The 13,857-nt window shown below is 46.2% G+C and overlaps 1 protein-coding gene across 1 annotated transcript in view; it reads left to right on the forward strand.

The window, feature by feature from the left end:
• PLXDC1 (plexin domain containing 1) overlaps window positions 1-13,857 on the forward strand; it is an 88,612-nt gene that overhangs the window by 53,894 nt on the left and 20,861 nt on the right. The window contains exons 5-9 of the mRNA XM_048517595.1: window positions 70-192; window positions 2,154-2,272; window positions 2,464-2,563; window positions 4,838-4,933; window positions 13,494-13,575. Of these exons, the coding sequence (XP_048373552.1) occupies window positions 70-192; window positions 2,154-2,272; window positions 2,464-2,563; window positions 4,838-4,933; window positions 13,494-13,575 (520 nt within the window). The remainder of the gene's footprint in view (window positions 1-69; window positions 193-2,153; window positions 2,273-2,463; window positions 2,564-4,837; window positions 4,934-13,493; window positions 13,576-13,857) is intronic.

Here is a 13,857-nt window from a genome sequence, read left to right on the forward strand (position 1 = left end):
ATGCCACTTATGTACATGTGCAATGTAATATAGACATAACTTGCTCCCTTTCCTTTGGTTTCCCACCAGGGTTCCTCTTCATGGGCGACGTCATTCACCAGATGCTGACAGCCACCCAATACGTTGCCCCTCTTATGGCAAACTTCAACCCCAGCTACTCCCGCAATTCCACTGTTAAATACTTCGACAATGGTGAGAGGTCCTGCAGGGATTTTTTCCCATTCATGCACCTGCCTTCACCCTACACATAAGCAGTTTGGGACAAATCCTTGATCATATTTCCCTCATCATTTACACCCGGGGTCCCCAGCAGCAGTGGGATTCAAATAATTTAACAACTGGTTCCGGTGGTGGGATTCAAATAATTTAACAACTGGTTGTTTACAAGCACCATTCTGCCGAAGTGGTGCGAACCTGCTGAATCCCACCACTGGTCCCCAGCCTTTTTCAGCCTGTGGGCACATTTGGAATTCTGACATGGCATGGTGCGCCCAGCAACAAAATGGCTGCCGCAGGTGACAGAGCCCACCACAAAATGGTTGCCAGAGCTTACACAGCAGCAGTGTAGATCCTTGTCATCCAATCAGAAGCCTTGCTGAACAAAAGTCCAACCAGGCCCCATCCACTTCTTAAAAACACTTGGTGGGCACAAGAAAAGGTGTAAGCAGGTATCATAGTACCCACAGGTGCCAAGGTTGGGGACTCCTGATTTACACTATTTCCAAAGCAAGGGGTTTTTGAGGGTGAAAAAAAGGAGAAGGTTATTCACTTTGGTCACACTCAGCGTCGTAGAACCTGAACGGACAAAAGCCATTTTTGTTCAGAAGCTGAATTAAAGAAGAGAATTGGGCGAGACTGAATGAAAAAGTGGGCTGGCTCCAAACCAAGATTCAGACAAATTCTCCACATAGTTCCTCCACGGCTGCTAGAAGCAAACGAAGCCAAGAACAGGAGCAAACACGTCTCGCCTTTGCTATCCCTCCTTCGATCTGTTTGGCAGGGGTTCAGAACCGGGAGTCAGACGATGTGTCAGGTTTCTTTTGAGATGACACAGGAGACATCAATGTCGTGGTGATAATCTCTTGCAGTCGTGTGGGTGGTGGGTGATTTATAGCCCGCAAGTTAGAGAGTTGCATGACAATTGCGGGGTATAGGATTGTGACTCGGTTAGTGCAGCTGGATGGATAAGGGCTGGGTACCACAGATAATGTGTGGCGCACGTGCTTATGAGATGGTTGTTATCAGCGATAAGCATCATTGTTACCAGGGTTACTATCTCTCTAGGCTGTTTTTTTGTAGAGTCTATTCGAGCCCCCCCCCCCCCCAATCCTTTTCAAGGTCCTTGCTGCGAAGGAACAGGCTATTTCGAACCACTGACATGATCATGTACGAATATTCAAGTGTGAGTGGATGCTTGTGAAATATCTCAAGCACCTCTGAATCAAGACTGCATTGTGCGTAGGGTTGTCAACTCCAGGTTGGGAATTACCTGGATTTGGAGGGGGGGAGGCTGAGGAGGGAAGGGTTTGGGGAGTGAAGTGGCTTCAGTGGGGTATAATGCTATAGGGTCCACTTTCCAGAGGGGGGGATGTGCGCGTGTAACCTCTATCTGTGGGTTCTGTGGGGCAGAGCCTGGAATGAGTTTGCAACAACAAATTTTAAAAACAAAACGGTTTACTTTCTTAACACATAACATATAACATCAACATTTAACATCACACTTCAAGGTCCTATTCAGGTTGCATTTTCAAGTCCTTATATTTACAGTCTACTGATATTGCCAAGTCCAATTCTTCTTTGCAAGTGGGTTGGCTCCTGAAGGCTCCAAGGGCTTGATGAACAGGATTCAATATGATGAAGGTTTCCAGGAGAACTCTCACCCATGACAACCACAAAAAGAACCCTTAACAAGGTGTTAAGGGCTTCTACAATTCAAGGTCCGAGTCTGGTAGCCTTGTCTCCTCCAAACTACGTGAGGTCTGCAGCCTCTTGCTGCTTTGAGTCTCCAGCCCTTACTGGGTCAACCCATTCTGAGCATGGGGGTTAAACGCGCAACTGAGAATCTGACCCAAAGGGAATGCACGCTCACTGCAGGGCAGACCACAAGAGCATAAACAGCCTTTCTTTCCATGTGCCTTATTTTCTCCCCCCAGGGACAGTCTTTGTCGTTCAGTGGGACCAAGTATATCTGGATGGGAAAGAAGACCGAGGCTACTTCATCTTTCAGGCAGTTTTGCACATCGATGGCAGAATTGTCTTTGGCTACAAGCAGGTAAGCGGTCCCAACCTGAGGTATAGAATTTTTAAAAAGGAACGGGTCTCTGAGACCGTCCCATCTTCTGCCGCCCAAATCCAACCATTGCGGAGGAGAGATCCTCAGAGTGGGAGACGGCAGATGATTTCTTGACTTCTGTGTAACTCTACTCGTGCATTCAAATCCCTTTTCTCTTGTCCTGGCTCCAGATCCCCATGTCAGTCTTGGAAATCAGCACCGCGCAACACCCTGTCAAAGCGGGCCTCTCGGATGCTTTCATGATCGGCACCTCCTCCCCTGATACATCTGGTGAGTCTGGGCTGATTGGCAGAACAAAGAGGATAGTGAAGAGAGGCAGCAAGTAGAACTCGAAGATCAGTAGAACTCTGGCAAAATATATTAAACTAGCACTAAAGCCCATTTTTGTGCACAATAAAATGGGCTCTAATAAGGGGGAAAGGAGTGTGCCCTCACACTGGCCTCTGCTGCAGACCCAGCCGGACTCACCTTAGGCTGCAGGTGGGCGTGGGGATTTCATAGAGGGGAGGGATTCCCGGCTGTGAGGAGGGCAGCTCGGCACTGTTGTCATGGGTGGGGGGACAGGGTTGGTGGGGAGGGGAGGGGAGGGGGTGGCTGGGGCTGTGTGTTGTTGTGGGAGGGTGGGGGGAAGTGGTTGTAGGAGATGGGGAAGTGGGAGGGCTGTCGTCCAAGCGGCGGTGAGGGTGGTTTGGTGGGGGGCCTGTGGAGAGCTCCCGGGCCGTGGCAGCTTTCTGCCTGTTGACCCGAAGCCTGGTGTACTGTTTGGGGCAGGAGGGGGGATTGGGGCATCTTGGGCTGGGCTCCAGGGCAGTGGCAGGCTCAATTGGGATGGATTGGGCAGACCGCGGGACAATAGGCACGTAGGACACACAGGGCTTGCCCAGGCATGCGTTGTGCACGGCAATTGGCTAAAGGTTCACCGTCGGATGTTCAAACCCTTATCCAATAGGTGTCAAACTCGCGGCCCTCCAGATGTTATGAACTACAGTTCCCATCATCCCCTACCAGCATGATGCGGATGATGGGAACTGTAGTCCATAACATCTGGAGGGCCACGAGTTTGACACCTGTCCCTTATCTAATTATAGGTTAGGATACTATACAACTGCTTGACTGAAATTCAGGGAGATAGGGGTTTTTTTTAACTGTTAAGTGTATAACAGCATGATATACCCGACACATGTGAGGCCCTAATGTTGGCTTGCCAACCTCCAGGTGGTAGCTGTAGATCTGCTAGGATTATAAATGATCTCCAGGTGGCAGAGATCAGGTGAGGGGGACAGGTGAGGGGGAACTGAGTGAGCTCAGAAAATGGCATCAAGGGAGAAGTTCAGAGAAGCACAGAAGTGTGGGAAACACGGTCAATGTATCGCGCAGCAACTGAAGACATTTTCAAAACGCTTCAGCCAGAGAATCGTTTTAAAAGGGGATTTGTTCAAAATGTTTTGAGGCGGGAAATAAAATGTGTGGGGTAAAAACATTGCGGAGCTCCATGGAGGAATCGTTTTATTTTGGGCCTTGAAAGGTTTTTAATGGGCCAACATCCCAAGACTATCAAACATGGATTCCTGGGTAGGTCTATCAGTTAGCTGTTTGACCCAGCCTTTATCTTAGATCAGCTAGGAAAAAAATAATTTATCAAAAAATAATTATAAAATAATTGCCTGACAATTTCTGCGGCAGTTTTCAACCACACGTCACCCTTCCCAGCATGGTGTCGTGGTGAAGAGAAGGTGGACTCTAACCTGGAGAACTGGGTTTGATTCCCCACTCCTCCACCTGAATGGCAGAGGCTTATCTGGTGAACCAGATGTGTTTCCACACTCCTACATTCCTCAATTCAATTCAATTCAACCTTTAATGGCATATGAAAGTTACAGATATATTGTGAATCATTTAAAAACATTTAAATATTGATGTTTAAAATATTTTCCAATAACTTAGCCACACCCAGGGTAGTCAGTAGGCTGCAATCACTTAACAAGAATTGAGTAGTCTGGAATTTAGAATGGGTAAAGCTTGGAAGCAACAAAGGGTGGATTAAAATCAGACGCAAGTTCCTGTGAAGATGGCACTCCAAGAGGATATGGGATATAGTTTCAGGTAATCCGTATCCACAGTGGCATAGTCTTTATTGCTTGGGAATTCGAAGGTATCTCCCAGAGGTAACAGCTGATGGAAAGCTGTTAAGGTGTGCTAACATAAATGCTCGGCATTGTACACCTACATTCCTGCTGGGTGACCTTGGGCTTATCACAGTTCTCTCAGACTTATCAGCCCCACCTACCTCACAAGGTTATCTGTTGTGGAGAGAGGAAGGGAAAGGAGCTTATAGGCCACCTTGAGTCTCCTTACAGGAGGGAAAGGTGGGGCATAAATTTAAACTGTTCTTCTTCTCTTACAATGAGGACAGGAAAAAATGCTGAGAAACAGTTTACTTGAGTGTAAATTTGTCAGGCTCGTAGGCATTCTGACACAACTGCAGCCCATGAAGCATGAGGCAAAGCCCTGCATGGATCTGATGCCTTTCCCGATCTGTTTTAGGACGCCACCATCGGACCATCTATGAATACCACCGTGTGGAGCTCGACACCAGCAAGATCACAAGCGCGTCCGCAGTGGAATTCGTGCCTTTGCCCAGTGAGTCACAATGCTGTATTAACTGTCTATAGTTTTATGATATTTTTATGATATTTATGATATTTTTATGATATATTATGTTTTATTATATTTATTGCTCGGCAGTGGCAGAATTGCTGGTGACCCTCTAGTCTCACATCGACAAGTGGGTTGGAGCCTCGGACCCGGGCCAGGGCCTTTACGGCTCTGGCCCCAGCCTGGTGGAATACCTTACCCCCATCAGTCCGGGCCCTGCGGGATCTTGGTGAGTTCCGCAGGGCCTGTAAGACAGAATTATTCCACCGGGCCTTTGGAGAGGCTGGCTCATTGTTCTACTCCTGCCCCCCCACTGGAAACTCTGCCGGTTTCCATCTTTGTCATCTCGGATCCTATTGGCTGCCTGGCTGTGACTCCATGCATCTGGGCCCACCTGTTCCCTCCCTTTCTTCTTTCCTCTTTTCCCTTGTTTTTAGCCTTAGGAACGGGCGCCTGTTTGAACTGTTTTATACGGGTTGAATGGCTTGGATTGTTTTAATTATATGTAATTGCTGCCGGAGTTTTAATGTTTACGTTATGTTGTTGAGTTGCTGTTAATAACAGCCATGTTGTTGAGCCGCCTCGAGCCCTTCGGGGAAGAGGCGGCCTATAAATCTAAAATATAAATAAATAAATAAATAAAAAAATAGTGTTTTAGGGTGTTGTACTGCCGCCCTAAGCCCCTCGGGGATGGGCGGGGTAAAAAAATCAATCAATCAATCAATAAAACAAACAAACAAACAAACAAATAAAATGCAAAGGCGCATGATGATGCATTCTTTTACTGCAGGAATTGTTTGGCACGGTTATTATAACTTAAGAAAATACAGGCCTGCTGGAATCTCCCCAGGGGTAGTTCTGAAAATACAAAGTTGTATCCACTAAGGCTTACATTCTGCCCCTACCCCTTACCCCTAGATCTAAGGAAGGTCATTTGTGTTATGTTTTGTGTTATGATTCTGTTTGTTTTACTTCATTGATACCCTGCCTTTCCTTCCCCCCCCCCCCTTTTTGCTGTCAAGTCATATATGACTTATGGAGAGCCTGTAGGGTTTTTAAGGCAAGAGACATTCAGAGGTGGTTTGCTATCGCCCACCTCTGCTTCATGACCCTGGTATTTCTTGAAAGTCTCCCATCCAAATACTTTCTAGGGTCGACCCTTCTTAGCTTTAGAGATTAGGGCTGATTATGCATGATGTCCGATTATGCACGATGTCCATTTCTTGTTTCTTGTTCTGTTTATTGGAGCCCCACTTTCACTTTCCGTTCTCTCTGCAGCAAGCAACACTGCTTTTAGCACAAGTTTTAATTTGCTTCACCCCCAGAATGGGCAGATTTACCAGGGAGCACAGCTTTGCCCCAAACATATTCCGTCTACCCACAACCAGCCTTTCCACTCCCTTGGGCCATTGCACGCCTTCCCCTCACCCCCACCCTTCATGCTGCTAGCTCCCTCCTGCTTCTCTAAATGCACATATCAGTAACAACAGAGAGGGCTTTTGCAAGGAACAGTACAAGCAGGGCGTCTTTTGACTCCACCATACCTCCCTCTGCTTCTGTCCTCCCCGAAGATTGAGAGGGCTTTTAAAACTTTATTTCAGACAAGACTCTGTTTTAAAACAAGACTCTCTCTTAACTTCTCTTGCAGCAGCAGTGAGAGAGAGAGAAGGGAAAGGAGAGGGTGAAAATATATGCTCTAGTGTTGAGACTCCTGGGTGTGATGAGATTTGTGCCTTTAAGGTGCTGATGGGAGACTTTAAGAAAACCAGGAGAACCAAGAGGCCTGGAGAGTTCATCAGACAAGCAAGGAAAAACACAAGGCGATCTCCTGTCTTCTCCATAATTCTCCTGTCTTCCATTTTATCTTAACAACCCCATGAGATAGGTTGGGATCAGTGTGGATTTTTGACTTTCAAGCTTCCAGGGTTCTGTTGGTCACGGTACCACTGTAGAAACCAAAGGCCAGTTAGGATACATGAAATATTAATGATGATAGGGAAATGGATTCCTGTATTCATGCAACAGGGTTTTTTTTAAAAGTTCCTTTCCAACTTCTCACTGGCTGTTCACAAAACTAGGAGCAGCAGTGGCGTAGTGGTTAAGAGTAGGTGTACTCTAATCTGGAGGAACCAGGTTTGATTCCCCACTCTGTTGCTTGAGCTGTGGAGGCTTGTCTGGGGAATTCAGATTAGCCCGTGCACTCCAACACATGCCAGCTGGGTGACCTTGGGCTAGTCACAGTTCTTCTGAGCACTCTCAGTCCCACCCACCTCATATGGTGTTTGTTGTGGTGGGGGTGGGGGGAGGAGGGAAAGGAAAATGTAAGCCCCTTTGAGTCTCCTTACTGGAGAGAAAGGGGGGACATAAATCCAACTCTTCTTCTTCCAAACTCATTTGCAAACAAGATGAGAAACATGCTCTGGACAAAAATCTGTCCATCTTCTTGAACATCCCTTCTGCAAAAGGAACGGTCAAAAAGATAATGTTTCATTCACAGGAACAATGCCAGTGGCAGGAACTTCTTGGGTTCATAACAGCAGAGAATAAATCTGTCCAGAAAACTGCGAAGTTATGCATTTTAAACTATCTCATTGGGTATGTTTTATGACGACCCCAAATAGCAAGCTCTGACTGCTTTAACGCACGCTATAAATCAGCATTCTTCAAAGGTGGAATAGGAAAAGAAATCTCATGTTTGATTTTTTTGTTTGTTAACTTCCCTATCAACTGCCGCCATTGGGGAAACAAGATCAAAGAAACAAATAAAACAAAGCCCTTGAAATGGACTTGACTCACCTGTCTGGCTGACGGCATCAAATAACGTTTGACTTGATTGCCTGCTCAAGCCTAAAGGTGGAGAGAGAGAAAGCTTTTAAAAAGAAAAATCAAGCATCCCAGTAGAGGTCAAGCAAGCATCTTAAAATAGAACAATGTAAACCCTCAAAACTCCTGTTCCCAAAAGCTGATCGTGGGTGTTATCTCGGGAATTTTTGATGCTCCATAATCTAGCTTTTTGCTTAAAAATCAGAAGGATGTTATGGCCCTATTCACATGCTGCAGAGTCCTTGTATTCCTGACGTGTCCCTCATGTATTCTGTTGAGAGCCAGCGTAGTGGTTAAGAGCAGGTGGATTCTAATCTGGAGAATCCGGTTTGATTCCACACTCCTCCACCTGAGGGGTGGAGGCTTATCTGATGAACCAGTTGTGTTTCCACACTCTTACATTCCTGCTGGGTGACCTTGGGCTAGTCACAGTTCTTCAGAACTCTCTCAGCCCCACCTACTTCACGAGGTGTCTGTTGAGGGGGGAGGAAGGGAAAGGAGTCTCCTCACAGGAGAGAAAGGTGGGGTATAAATCAAAACTCTTCTTCTTCTTGACCAGACATTCTCTGGATTTCCATGCTTGGAACTTAATTCCAATTCCAAAGGATATGATAGCCTGATTCAGATTGGACCACTGTGCATGGGGATATGGGGATATGGGGCTTAAATTTTCTCCAGTACACTGTTTTCCCAATCTGCAACAGCTCTGAGTGGCCACTGCCATTTCCTCCATTTTCCCCATACATCTACAAATAGGATACATATTTTCCCAACTTGGCAGTCACTAATAATCAACTTGTCCTCACAACTGTGGTCCCAGTCTGAGTTGGACCCATGCACACCAGGGAATTAAGCGAGCCAGTGTGGTGTCATGGCTAGAGTTCCAACTAAGATCTGGGTGACCCATGTTCGAATCCTACTTCTGCCATGATAGCTTCCTGGGTCATCTTGAGCCAGTCACACCCTTTCACCCTAACCTACCTCTCAGGTTTGTTGTGAAGATAAAATAGAGGAAAGGAGAATGACATCATCCACTGTGGGTTCCCACTAGGGAATAAAGGCAGGGTAAATGAAGCAAACAAATAACTTCCAAACCTGTGCTTGGAGTGGGAGAATTTTATAACTCCCAGAACACGTCTGTCAACCGGACACCAGGTAGATGCAAGAACTTTGTGAGATCTGACTTGACTTTTAGCGTTTGTTCCAACAAGATGTTAGCAGCCAGCTGGACATTAAAAAAATACTTATGCAAGCCGTCTGTTTGCATCTATAATGTTACATGGGACTCATGAAGTCCAGCGAAATCATGGCTGGGCTCCCGTGAAAAGAAAAAGTGCTTTTTTCACGCAAGCAGAGCTGTGATCTCAAATGAGTTCATCACTCCCATGTTGCATCGCTTAAGTAACTAAACCACTTGTACGAGCAGTTTCCCCCCTCAAATCAGCTGCCAGCATATTGTCCACTGAGTCCAAGCTTTGGCCGGGTTCCACGAGAAGGGAGCTACAATGTTGAGGAGAAAAGCCATTAGGAACACATCTCTCCCAGGCCCTTCTGGTCTGCATATAGCATCTAGATTACACACTCAGATTATCGGAGAGACTGTAAAAGAATACGGGTCAAAGCAGGGGCGGAACGAGGGGGAACTGTGCCCAGGGCACGTGTGTGCCCTGTGCTCCTGCCACACACTTGCCCACCACACCCCGGAACGCCCCCGCCACACCCCCAGAATGCCCTTGCCACACCCCTGCAGGGGCACGCGGCCGGTGCATCACGCACCCCCCCCCCCGGGCCCTTGGCACTATGCCACTGGGTCAATCCAATCAAATGTTGTTTCTCAGCTCCCTGGGCCACAGAATTGTTAGCCTGTTTTCTGCACTGTTCTCTAGTTCTGCCCCCCCCTTTCTTTGATACTGTCCTTCTCTTTTGCTCATCCTCTAATCTTTCCTGTAGCTGCCCTACTGTCAGGTTCTTATGCCTTAGAGCTGATTCACACATCACAAAGTCCACATAGTTCCCATGTGGACTGGTGACAGACAAGTTATGGGAATTCCCTTCTCGTAATTTATGCCCTAGGTCAGGGGTCAGCAACCTTTACCACCCAAAGAGCCATTTGGACCCAATTTCCACGGCCCTGAAGATATACCGAGCCGGTTCAGCCCCTCCACTCACCTTTCCTTCCAGCTCTGCTCTGGAGGGCTGGAGCGACACGCCCACGCTATCCTCCGACCTCCAGGCCATGCGGAGCTGATGTATAAGGCTGAAAGAGCCGCATGCAGCTCTGGAGCCGCAGGTTGCAGACCCCTGCCCTAGGTGTGTGGAGGTCCGATTTGGTTAGCTCCATGGAGTTTAAGAAGAACAGGCCACATCCCTCTCCACAAAGCTGTTTTCCTGACCTTGGGGAACATCTATTTGTTCATCTGGGGTAACATATATGTCCTACTATGATGGACAACTTCTAGTTCCTCCCTCCATGTGTCACAGCCAATCTCTGATTTTCTGTTGTGTTTGCAAATCTCTAAAGTTTCCAACCAATGGTATACTGTGGATTTGCCAGACCTGCCATTTTTTCCCAGGGAAACTGGAATTTATGCAGCCTAGAGATCAGTCATAATTCCCAGTGAACTCTAGGTCCCAACCGGAGGCTGGCAACCCAAAGAGGAAGAGGGAAATGAGTGAGGAAATTGACAATAACAGAAAATTTCCTTCGGGCTAAGACATCACCAGAGAGAGGTAGACAGGTCTCAAGTGCCTGTAGAGAGACAGGAGTACGTTAATTATCCTGTGATAGGCAGCAAATGTTAGTCCATAGAAATAGCGTATTGGTGACTTGTGAAGAGACTGAGAGAATAATCCTGAAAAATAAGTTTACACTGTTTCAGGAATCTGAGATTTCTGGGTTTAGTGAGCCATTCCAAGGAAAATCTATCCATCTCTCTCTCCAACAGAAACAGTTTGTCCTTTATATAACTTAGAATGTGTGATAGCGTAACCCTTCAAAGCAGAGCTTTGGCGCCCTTTAGCTGTAAATAGTTACTGCATTGGAACGGCCTTTCATTTACCCAACCACTTTTCATAAGCTCTTCTCGGGAAAAGATAATAAATTTATTCTGGTGTTGCCGCAAGGAAATGCCACGTGAATTGCTCAAGGAAAGGGGATCGGGGAAAGGAGTAGAAATGACCTCAGATACCTCTGCTACCCCCCTCCCCAAGTATTCCTTCTGCAACTGCAGCATGGGGTCCAGCTTGGTTATTTTTATATTTAGCTTTACCGACCGCTCACAAGCAAGTCGTAACTGGTACTGCTTGGTCATTGCTACTGGAGTGTGCTGGATGGGAGTCCACTGAGGTGGCACCCCGCCTTCACAATCATACACAGGTTTATTCTGCAGGGCAAACAGCACTACCCCAAGGTCATATTAGGTTACAAAAGGTGGGGGGGGGGTGCTGAACCCCTTCTCCCTGAGCATTGTGGTCCCAATGTGCCTCAGCCCTGCATATTATTTGCCCCATTGGAAAGGTACATGTCCAGTAAATGTTGTAGGTAGAAAGTAGGGTTGCCAGTGCTGCCTTGGCAAATACTGGGAGACTGTGCAGATGGTGTTTGGGGAGGATCTGACATCGATTCCAGATGACACTTCAGGAATGGCCCATAATCTCTACAGCAAAGGCCATAAAGTCTTGGGGAAATTCCTAGAATGTCACTATGGAGGCCATTTTCCAGTCAGTTTTTTCTTACTTCTTGTGATGGACCTTCTCCTTAGGTCTGTCACATGTCCCATGCTTTTAGCTCACTGCCTAGGATAGGTTTGAAAAGCCTCCCCTGAAATTGCAAAGTTGACAAACCGAGCTATATAAACATGGCTGACCAGTCATATATATAAAGCTGACCAGCAGCAAACATATCCACAAGTGGGAGGTTTTGGGGGTGGAGCCTGAGAAGGATGGGATTTGTGATGCCATCGAGTCCACCTTCCAAAGCCATCTATTTGCTCTGCATGAACTGATCTCTGTCGCATGGATCATGGAGGTTGGCAATGACCTATGACATAATGACATATAAATGAAAAGCAGCATTAGAAGCTATGATTGGAAAAATACATGTTGTGGGAGGAGGAAGGCAAGACTTCTTATCCCTTTCTTTTCCCTGCTCAAAATCACGCAAGCATGCATATCCTAGCACATTGCTTTTCCACCTAGAGAAAGTCTCCTAACCTTTTCCCCCCTGTGGGTTGGAAAGTAGCTCTTCTGGTGGGTGATTTTGAGCAGACAGATGGTGACGGGGAGAAATGTTAACACCACCTTCCTGAGCATTTCTCCCCTGACTCTGGCAGTCTCTTATAGCATGGGGGTGGGCGGGGGGTGCCGAGAATTGGTACATTTCACCAGGGATGGGGAGGGTGGAAATCAAGGCTGCAAACCCATTATATATACTTTATTTATGGCACTTGGGAAAGAAAACAGCAGTGTGCGTTCCATGGCTCATTAGATTGTCTGAATGTGACGGGGTTGGGGGGAAGGATCTATGCTGGAAGTTGCTATTGGGCCTAGGGAAACGATGTTTTCGCCCTGCTCGTGACTGCTTTTCTGTTTGAACCAAAAAAATGTCATAAGGCTGTCCCTGCCTCTTCGCATATCATCGAGTTGGCCCTAATCGCTGGAGGGAATTGGCAACCGTTTTGAAAGAGTGGAAGGAAAATCCAGGATTCAAGCATAAGCAAAGTGTTGATTGATTGATAGCATGAAATCAGCATGAAACTATTTTCTGCAAAGATGTGCTCAATGCTTCTCTGGAGGGGTGGGGTGGGGGGTGATCTTGTTAAAATTGTTTCCAAAGACAGTGGAAAGAGATTGGGATGCGTTTTCCTTGTCTTTAAAAAAATACTTTAATGATTATGGATGTCTAGTATAGGCTTTTCCTCTTTTTTTGCAATGGAGAGATCACTTTGTACCAGTTTATTCTAAGAAAAAAAGGTTCCCTAGCTTTCTGTCTCACTGGAATTATCCTCACAGTGGTGTGAGGGGTAGTTGGAAACCATCTCTCCCCCTCCCCCTTTTCAAAATAACTCTCCTGTTCAAAACATTCTGAATCAAAAAGTATCAGCATGAAATAGTAAGACAAAGGAGTCTCGGGACTCAGTCTATGACGTTTCTAATGCAGGAATGGAGATGTTCTTATCTTGCAAAAAAGATGGGTTTAATTTGAGTGTGAGATTTAACAGAGTTCAGTCCCAAATCCTGTTGGCCGAAGATCAGTCCTAGAATGCAAGAAGTAAGCAAACATTTCTTCTTGACCTCACACTTCTGGGATATACTGACACAGATTTTAAATCTGGTTGCCAAATCTGGCTTGGGAAATCCCTGGAAATTTAGGGGCAGAATCAGGGAAGGGCAGAGTTTCAGGAGGATGTGATTCCATAAAGGCTATCCTCCAAATTGACCAGTTCCTCCAGAAAACCTGATCTCTTACCGAATCAAGGATTCGGCTGTTTCAGCTATACCGATAATTTTACAGCCGAATAAGCCGAAGCTGAATTTTACCGAATTTTTTCGGTATTGCTCAAGCTTAGTCTGGACATTAGTTGAAATTCCTGGAGAACTCTAGGACTCCCCTGGAGGTTGGTAACACTGGTTTCCAGAAAAAACTATGCAACGTTCAGACTAGACATCAGCCTGGACAACTCCCATAAATATCGGCCCTCACTTTTATTGTTTTCCCTTGCAGCCTGCCTCCAGCATCAAAACTGTGAAATCTGCGTGACGTCGGATCTAACCTTTAATTGTAGTTGGTGTCATGTCCTGCAAAGGTAATGACGGGGGGGGGGGGACCCCAAAAACCAAGGGATCACAGAGTACAAAACAGACCGAAAACATAACAGATCATGAAAAATCTCACAAAAGCAATTATTGGCACAAGAAAAATATGTTGTGGCTGAATAGTGAAAATTTGTACAGAAATATAACATAATAAACTACTGTAAGCATTACATTATATTTTTGCGTATGTTTTCACTGTTGGGCCTCAATTTGTTCTACTTGTTGCAATAATTGTTTATGAGAGGTTTTTTTTAATGGTATCTTGTATTTTT

This window comes from Sphaerodactylus townsendi, linkage group LG15, assembly GCF_021028975.2.
Source record: "Sphaerodactylus townsendi isolate TG3544 linkage group LG15, MPM_Stown_v2.3, whole genome shotgun sequence".
Taxonomy (NCBI): Eukaryota; Metazoa; Chordata; class Lepidosauria; order Squamata; family Sphaerodactylidae; genus Sphaerodactylus; species Sphaerodactylus townsendi.